We start from the raw sequence: 10183 nt of genomic DNA, 5'->3' as shown, positions 1-10183 counted from the left end.
CCCCTCTCTCAGCACACAGCTGCTGGGTAGCTCTTGGGACTCCAGCAAAAGCTGTCATCTGTTTTCATCGATACCAGTGCTGCAATATTCCATAATGCTTCTCTCCTTGAGATGGATAACCTCCAACTGTTGCAGTCATAGATATCTCCTTCACAAAAATTAATTCACTGTGAGTTTCTAGGATGTTGTTAGCGATTCCTGGTCCCTAAAAAAGATTTAGAGTTGAGCTTCTCTTTCAAAGAAAAAGGGCAAACTTTCCTAATTAAAAAAAAAAGTCGCCAACCTTCCAGAGCTGCTTCCAATAAAAAAAATACAACACATATAAGTACCATCAGATAAAGTATATATTATTAAAAAAAAAAAAAAACCCCAACAATATCAACCATGTCATTTCATTTCTCTGACATGTCACAATGACCCGCACTGGTTAAGCAGCACGGTTAGCGCTTGCCCACCTACCAGCGCGCGGGTTATCCGACGGTGGAGCGACATGTGAGTCGCTCCTCCATAACATTGCTGCCCCAAACAAAGATGGCCGAAGAGCGACTCGGGGTTTCAACCGCGTACCCACAGCCCAACGTGCCACATAGCGCGTGCGCCAAGCGCTGATCGACCCCGGTTCTGGCGAGCAGCGCGCCTGCGCAGAGGTGGGGTGACGAGCTGACGGAAGAGGTTGTTGTTCAGCGGCGGCGGTAAGATGGCGGCGCGCGGAGGCCCACCTGTTTCCTCGGCACTGAAGGGGTTAATACAACAGTTCACCGCCATCACGGGTAAGAGTGCGGGGCTCTGAGCCATCGGAAGTTCCCCTGTAAGCGGTGGTGGCGAGCTCGACAGGGATGCCAATAGTGGAGGGCGAGCGGTTAGTGCCCAGCCCCGTATTTAGGGCCGACACCGAGGGCAGGCGGTAATGCCTGTGAATCGTTCCTTGGTTCTCATAGCGGTGCTGTAGATCAGCGAGTCTCAGTAGGCACTTACAGTAGGAAGGTGCAGAAGACTCCCGCTGAATGCGCAGTTGGAGGGCTGATAAAGCTGGAGACCTTAGCAAAAAGCTGAATATCTGGGAGACTTAAGATATTTTGTTTGTGGACTCCTTCGCAAGTAACGAGAGGGTGGGCTTTATTGCCCAGTTCTAGCACCTTTCACTGGAATGATTTTGTTTGAATAGAGGTGTCTCATTTGGAGTAATTATTTTTTTGTTGTGAGTTTCAATAAAGAAGCTTTTGAGATGCACAGCATCCTGGTAGACTTTAAACTGAAATGCACAGATCATGGCATAACCAATAATAACCACCCCTCCCAAACAAAAATGCTGTAGATAGGCATTGTGGGGAAATATCTGGACTCTGTCGGATGATCAGTTCTAAGTCATAGAGGAAAAGGCATTGGTTCTTGGTATAATCCTGGTGGGTAATGTAGGTATTAGAGCATAGACTTCTAAAACCTGTAGACAGTGGTTCAGGCTCCCAACCTTGAGACCTTCAGCAAGTTACTTAACATCAGTCTTGACAAAAAAATACCCCAAAATGTGTGAATATTTCATGTCTTTAACATTAAAATGTGCATATGATGATGATGATTACTAAGCAATGAAAATATGCCCAATTATATCACAATATTCTCCAATCTCCTTAATATTTCAGCTGAGCTGAACTGGCAGGTTTCCATATAGAAAAGAAAAAGAAATGGGGCACATCATAAGTGTGAATTAAGATTCATAGTGCATCTCTAACTGATGCAAAAAGCTGAGCATTAAACAGTGTGCTGAAGTTTAGTGCACAGTTTGTTTTTCTAAACAATTTAATTGTGATCATGGACAATATAAATTATAGAAACATAGAAATAACAGCAGAAAAGGACCAAATGGCCCATCCAGTCTGCCCAGCAAGCTCACGGTAGTATCAGCCATGCCATACAAGTCACCCCCATAGTTTGTTTCCTAAACGGTCAAAGTCAGGGCCCTTGGTGTTTGCTGTCTGAGTCCAATTCCCCATTAACTCATGCTATTGAAGCAAAGAGCAAAGTTGGAGTTGTATCACAAGTATAAGGCTTATTGGTTAAGGGTAGCAACACCCACATCAGCAAGTCCCCCCCGTCCCCCCCAATGCTTATTTGTTTTTCCAGACCGTAAAATTCAGTGACCTTGGTTGCTTTCTGAAACTAATTCCCATTTTCCTCTTCCCCCCCTTGCTGTTAAAGCAAAGAGCAATAATGGAGTTGCATCAACAGCATGAAGGCTTATTGGTTAAGGGTAGTAACCGCCATACCAGCAAGTCTCTCCCCCCCCCCCCATACTCTTTTCCTCATTTCCTTCCTCTAGCCTTTAGAGATCCATAGTGTTTATCCCATGCCCCTTTGAAATCTTTCACCATTTTGTCATCATCACCACTTCCAGAAGGGCATTCCAGGCATCCACTACTCTCTTTGTGAAGAAATATATAAACACTAGTGCAATCATAAGAAAAGTTCAACAGATGAAAAGTGCATATAAGATAGTAATATATTATAAAAAGACAAAAACAGACTCCAAATGTTTATTTAAAATTTCTTCTATGCCACTTTTAACAGTCAAAGCAGTTCACAATATAACATTCATAAAGTAATAACAAAATTAATAAATAAGATCAGTAAATATAAAATATATCTATGTAAACATAGCACTTCATAAGACAATGCAACAGACTAATAATGAATATACTGCATACGGCAAAATTATGCAAAGCTCTGATTGCAACACTCAATTCCTGTTAGCAGTTCACTAAATACTGGAATAACCAGGTTTCGAGCATTTGTTTGAACAATTTTTTGTCTTCTGCTCAACGTTTCTGGTGTCTTATTCCATAATATGGGCCCTGCTGTTGATATTGCCCTTTCCCTAACTTCTCCCAAGTGCGCCTGTTGAATAGTAGGGACAGACAGCAAACCTTTGTTTGCTGATCTGAGGTTTCTAGATGGTATATACAGATGTAATCTGGTACCTAACCATGACTCCTTGCTATTGTATATTGTGCAATGGAGTAAGGTGGGTGCTTTTTGTGATATCCTATATTGTGTCAGTAGCTAGTGTAGTTTAAATAACACTGGTATTATATGGTCATATTTGCATGTACCTGTTAAGATTCTTGCCACAGAATTCAGCAGCAGTTGAAGAGATCTGATGGTATTATTCGTGACTCCAAGAAATAGTTACAAAAATCTAAGTTGGCAAAGATCAAGGTTTGGAGTATTACCCTAAAATCATCTGGTTCTAGAAAAGGTTTTAATCTCAGCATTCTTAATTTATAATACCAAGATTTGACAAAGTTTTGTACCTGATGTTTCATTGAGAGCCCTCTGTCAAGAGAATTATTATCCCATGGTTCTCAAAATGAAAGGCTGGTAGATCTCCTCGAAATGAGGATTATTTCAGTTATTTTGATATTTAGGGCTAATCTATTATGATGTAACCATCTCAAGGTAAGCTGTCATATATATCTTTAGTTCCTGTAAAGGTGCAGCTACAGAAGTCAAAATAGGAAAGGAGAACTGTATGTCATCTGCATAAATACGAAAGTTTAAACCTAAAACATCTAGAAGTTTACAGAGTGGAAGTAAGTATATGTTAAATAGGGTTGTGGAAAGTCTAGATCTCTGGGGTACCCCAGTTTTAATATCTACTCACGTGGAGCAACTGGACACTATACTAACAGCAAATTTTCTTTCACTGAGAAATGATCGAAACAAGCTGAAAACTGTGTTTTTGAAATTGAACTCGGTCAAGCGGGTCAATAAAATGTTATAATCTGTGGTATCAAAGGCAGTGGGAATGTCTAATAATACTACACTGCAAACAAACATTCAGAATATGCAGTCTTTCACATACAGAAAAAAGTTAAAATCGAAAATACTTGAAAAAACAATTAAAAATAAAATAGCTGATTTTGATCATGACAATGCCTCCTTATCTTTTGACTCCTGGGAAAAAAATCATAAATGAAATAGCTGATACCCTATACCCAATCCAGGAAAAAACATTCAAGAATGAAGGCAATAAAGCTAAACAAAAGAAACTTTGGTACAACAAAGAATTAAGACACGAAACAGACCCGGAGACAATCTGAAAAGCAATGGCGGAAATGCCAAACTACGGAATCACTAGAAAAATACAAATCACTATTAACAAAATAACGTAAACAAATCAATAAGGCAAAAAAAAGACTACTATGCAAAACAGATTCATGGTGTAATATTTAATTCCAAATTACTCTTTGAAACAGTTAAAAAACTTAGACCCATCTTCCTCCATCTCAAATAACCACGAAGTTTCAATGAACTCCTGCAATGAATGTGCAATGTATCTGTTAAATAAAATTAACACGATAAAAACACAATTCTCAACCTGCTTATCAATAAAAGAGCCTGAAGAAAAACTTGGACAAGTAAAATGGAATACATTCGAACCAGTATCTAAACCTGAAACAAACCAAATAATTACAAAAATCAAGCCTGCTACCCACCCACTGGACCCAGTCCCTGCAGGTGCACAGAAAACAGTACACAGCGTAATAACTCCAAAAATCACAACCATAATAAACCACTCACTAACAGAAGGTTAGGTCCTTGCTAGGGCAAAACAAGCCATAATTAAACAAACCCTAAAAAATAAAACCAGTAGAATCAACAAATGGGACAATTATTAACCTATATCCAATCTGCCTTTCATTGCTAAAGTCCTAGAAAAAGCTGTGTTATCCCAATTGGATAACCACCTAGAAGATAACACTATATTGTACCCAAATCAATTCGGATTCAGAAAAAATCGCCCAACAGAAACTCTACTCATTTCCTTAACCGACCCTGTACTGCAGGGATTTGACAAAAATGAATCCTATATCCTGCCTTTGACACAGTTGACCATACCCTGCTGTCATCAGCTGAGAAAAATTGGAATAGACAGAAATGTGAACAAATGGTTCTCTTCCTTCCTAGAAGATAGGACTTTCCTAGTCAAACTGGGAAATCAACTTTAAGAACATAAGAACATGCCATACTGGGTCAGACCAAGGGTCCATCAAGCCCAACATCCTGTTTCCAACAGTGGCCGAACCTGGCAAGTACCTAAAAACTGTCTATTCCATGTTACTGTTGCTAGTAATAGCAGTGGTTATTATCTAAGTCAACTTAATTAATATCAGGTAATGGACTTCTCCTCCAAGAACTTATCCAATCCTTTTTTAAACACAGCTATACTAACTGCATGAACCACATCTTCTGGTAACAAATTCCAGAGTTTAATTGTGCTTTGAGTGAAAAAGAACTTTCTCCGATTAGTTCTAAATGTGCCACTTGCTAACTTCATGGAGTGCCCCCTAGTCTTTCTATTATCCGAAAAGTTCTGACACCTTCACAATTAATACAGGTGTACCCCAGGGTTCAGCACTCTCGGCTACACTATTCAACATTTATTTACTGCCTCTATGTACTTTACCAGCAAACCTAGGATTCAACTTCTTCCTATACGCAGATGACATACAATTCTACATACCTTTCGACAAAACATTTGGAAAAAAGTTGCGTTAATTCTGAAGGCAATACAACAAAAACTCTCTAAATTGAAACTAACACTAAATCTAAAAAAAACCCTCCCAAAATTATGTAGGTATGGAGAAATGCCTCGATAATTAAACCGCCAACCCTAGACTTGGGAACTTTTAACATTATTCCCTCTGATCAAGTACGAGACCTGGGAATTCAGGTTGATGAGAACTTCGCAATGAAAAAAGATATAAGCAAACTAAAACAGGATACTCCAAACTGAGAATATTACAGCGACTGAAACCACTACTAACTGTACAAGAATTCTGCACTGTCTTACAAATAGTAATATTCTCAAACTTAGACTACTGTAACTCTCTATTACTTGGTCTACCCTCAGGTCTACTAAAACCATTACAGTTACTTCAAAATGCCTCTGCTATACTCTTACTAGGGACAAGGAAATTTGACCACATCACCCTCTCACTAATAGCACTGCAGTGGCTTCCTGTACAATCCAGAATTCGCTATAAAGTATTAACTCTGTTTAATTTTATCAACAATATTAACCCTCCACAGAGAGCCCTAAGATCATAAAACAAAGGACTTCTAAAAATGCCTTCAACATGGAACATACACCTAACACAAATAAGAGACCGAATGTTCTCCATAGCGGGTTCCAAGTTGTGGAACTCCCTCCTAGAAACACTGTGTCACATAAGAGAAAACAAGAGCTTCAAGCATGAACTGAAAACATGGCTCTTTAAAAATGCATATGACTTAACGTAAAATACTTATATGACAATAACTCCACTGACGATACCAGAGATATTGTCAGTGAAGCAAGAAATAAGAACTGAATGATATAACGCGTACCTCTAGTAGAATTCAAATTTGTGGCTGCTGTTGTGCTGACCTAGTAATTATGAATATGAACTTGGATATGTATTTGCTGTTGTGCTGACCCAGAATATGAACACTGTCCCAGTATGTGAATGTTGACTATGAACATGATTGCAGATTTTGTAAACCTTTGTGATCTTCTTTTGGAATGATGGTATATAAAACGCCTAAATAAATAAATAAATAGATATCTTTGGCCATATTAAAAAACCTCAAAAAATACTGTCTGACTAAGATAACAAGTGTATCGGTACTCCTGTTTTTTCTGAAACCATACTGTCTAGGGTTCAGTAAAGAGTTTTCTTCTAAATAATCAATCGCATAACTGTTTATGCACTGATTTTTTTCAATTATTTTGGCAAGGCACAACAGATTGGAAATGGGCCTATAGTTAGAAGGATCTATAGGGTTTAACTGTGAATTTTGAAGAATAGGTATTACTATGGTCATTTTTAGGGAGGCTGACATTTCGCTTTCTTCCATCGATAAATTTACTATTCACAAATCAGTCTGAGGGCATGAACTTGATCCCTCTCCCTTCAAACAGACAACTTTTCAATACAAACTGTTTCCTTAATTTGGTTCCATCAGTGTGTATTACTTGGAGTATGCTTCTAATGTAAGGCAGTAGTGAAATGTGCAGCTAGCAAAAGCTAGGAGACTAAAACCTTGAAACACATACTCAGCATCACTTATCCGGCTAAGTGGCAGCAGCCAGATAAATTGTAGGTGGGATATGGGCGTTCAGAGTAGGAGCTACTTAACTGGCTAAATTAGCCAGATAAGTAGCAATATTTGTATTTAGCCAGTTAAGTTAGACCTGCTCAATAGCTTATTCGGGGATGTTCAGCAGCATAGCTGTATTGCTGAATATCCTGTGTGAGTTAGCCAGATAATTCTTATTCGGTAACATACTTAACCAGATATGTTTGGATATCTACATCTTTATGTTTACCTGGGATAACAAGGTCCAATCAATGCATACTTTAACACACAAGCTATTAATTGCCAATTCATGTATTAAATTGCCAATTCAAGTTCCAAATCGTTAAATAAGTTACTCTATTAGTATGTAAAATAATAAGACACCGTTGTCGTATTATTCCACGAGTTAATCTGTAAACCGATGCGATATGCCATATTGAATGTCGGTATATTAAAAACAAATAAATAAATAAATGTATGCTAATAATATGCTAATGAATCAGGAGTTAAACGCACGCAAAACATGGTTTGTGCACACAAACCATATTCCCAGGGCCTCCTCTTTTCCTTTCTGAGCCTAAGCTTTATTTCTCTGCTCAGAGGAAATGTCCCGTAACCAGGATTCCTTTACTTAAGGTGCTTCCAGTCCTTTTAAGGTGTTGTGAGGAGTTCTGTACATTCTGTTACGTACCTTCCCCCTTAAGTTGAGCATTTGCCTCTACCAGGGTTACGTCCTAGGTTGGAATGCTGTCAGCACAGAAAGCATTTTTTGCTATGTGCTAACTTTTGCGCACATTTTCTGGTTTCTGCACAAGTAATATGATTTATGTGCAGAAAATATGCTTTTTGTGCACAAAGCATATTTTCTGTGAATAAAGTACCAATGATAGGTCTTGGCACTGGAACTGTAGCTGCCGCCTCTGGAATAACAGCCCTGGAAGCTTTACTCCACCTCGCTCTACGGGTTAAATTTCCTGCACTAAGAAAATATGAGGTAAGCCAGTGAATCTCTCTACACTGGGGGTAATATCTAATGACATCATTAGCATGGAATTTCCATGGAAGGATACTAAGTGCACATTTTTATGAAAAGTCCTTGCTGCATGAGCCGTAAAGATTGTGCACAAAAAAATGTGCACACAACTGAGGGTTAAACTGCGCTGTGCCAAGAGCACCTTATTGCATTAGCCTCTCTGACAGAAATTTGTGAACTTGAATGAATGGTTAAATTGTTTTTGAGTATGGGGCACATTTGCAGGAAAAAAAGATGCACAGATATGATTTTATAAGACCAATTTCCCTGTAGATAACTAGGTTAAATGCTCTTAGGTAATTTAGTTGTATGTTAAGAACATAAGAAATTGCCATGCTGGGTCAGACCAAGGGTCCATCAAGCCCAGCATCCTGTTTCCAACAGAGGCCAAACCAGGCCACAAGAACCTGGTAATTACCCAAACACTAAGAAGATCCCATGCTACTGATGCAATTAATAGCAGTGGCTATTCCCTAAGTAAACTTGATTAATAGCAGTTAATGGACTTCTCCTCCAAGAACTTATCCAAACATTTTTTGAACCCAGCTACACTAACTGCACTAACCACATCCTCTGGCAACAAATTCCAGAGCTTTACTGTGTGTTGAGTGAAAAAGAATTTTCTCCGATTAGTCTTAAATGTGCTACTTGTTAACTTCAAGTTAGTTTTTGAACTGTCATAAATACCTGAAGATGGGACATATGAATATCTGACGCTAATGAACAATATCATCTGTGATGTGGTTTTGTTGCTTTATCGTAAATATGAATCAGATACATCTAAAATACTTTTTTTTTGATTGAATACATATAGTTCTTGTTAAACTTGCTTACTAGGTGACCGAAATAGTATTCTCAACATGAATGAAATGTTTATTAAAAATAATTTTGAATGTGCTGCTTCGGTTTATTTACCTGTGCAGTGTCACCCTGATTACATAATTTTGTTTGTAATACAAGATAATTTATTGTGGAGTGCAAGCATATCTGTTAGTTTCCAATAAAATATATCACATTCTCAAAATATCCAAAATGTGTACATTTATGTCTAACTAAAGAATGACTTAATGAATGAAGATTTTTAAAACATAGTAACATAGAGTACTTAAAAAAAAAGACCAACTGGCCCATCCACACTGCAAGGATATATCCCAGCTACCCGTTATAGAGTGTGACTGCTTGTAAAATATTTCCCTTACCCAACACAGTTTTTGTCATCTTTCTTATCTGTTTGTTTATTTACCAATCTTATAACCCGCATCTTCCACAATATGTCTAGTGTGGTTAAAATAAAATATAAACAACAATATAAAACTCAACCGCAATAAAAATCACATAAAACTATAAACATTTAAAAAATGCTTCTTTTCCATCTTGACCAGATGAGAATACAAATCTATTTAGTTTACACCCAGTACCTTTTCTTCCCATGTTTAACCACAAGTCTTTGTAATAAGCATCCAGCCTCATAGGTCTCCAGCATAGCCTGCCTGACAGACCAGCCTATGTGAGCATCTGCCTTTCTGCTAGGAAATCTAGTTATTATTGTACATGCACTCTGAGACTAGTAGTTTGAAAACTTTGGCAAATCTAGAAATACTTTTTTAGAAAATTGTATTTGTATGTATAAGGACAAAGCAAGTAGTAATAACCTACTTATGTATTAACATTTTACCTTTAAACTGTTATAAATGTCTTTAAACAGTTCCCATGGAATTTGTCTGTACCCCTGTGAGCATCAATGCTTAGAGCAGTGATTCTCAACCAGTGTGTCACCCACAGGTGGGAGGTTTGTCACCAGAAATTTTGTATTGCAAACTTATGCTTCAAAAACTGCCACATGTGCCTGCTGGGTGAGGAGAGAGCAGAGCAGGGGAGTACCTATGTTTTTTTAGTCTAAACAAGTACCCAAACAAAGTAGTAGGTGCAAGTCTGCACACACACTTTTTTCCAACTCATTTTTCAAAAGGAAATATTTTCCCTTTGGAAATTGTGTAAACTCTATGGGTAAAAACTCTTTGTGGACTTTAT

At 38.1% G+C, this 10183-nt stretch overlaps 1 protein-coding gene across 2 annotated transcripts in view; it reads left to right on the top strand.

The window, feature by feature from the left end:
• Positions 1 to 448: 448 nt before the first annotated feature.
• The window catches only part of UBXN7 (UBX domain protein 7), a 255626-nt gene continuing 245891 nt past the window's right edge, over positions 449 to 10183 (top strand). For both annotated transcript variants that reach the window (XM_029617005.1, XM_029617006.1), the window contains exon 1: positions 449 to 770. In XM_029617005.1, the coding sequence (XP_029472865.1) occupies positions 698 to 770 (73 nt within the window). In that variant the 5' untranslated portion in view covers positions 449 to 697. The remainder of the gene's footprint in view (positions 771 to 10183) is intronic.

The sequence above is a fragment of the Rhinatrema bivittatum genome, chromosome 9, assembly GCF_901001135.1.
Source record: "Rhinatrema bivittatum chromosome 9, aRhiBiv1.1, whole genome shotgun sequence".
NCBI lineage: Eukaryota > Metazoa > Chordata > Amphibia > Gymnophiona > Rhinatrematidae > Rhinatrema > Rhinatrema bivittatum.
The sequence above is the reverse complement of the archived record's forward strand: the minus strand, read 5'-3'. Positions and strand labels throughout refer to the sequence as shown.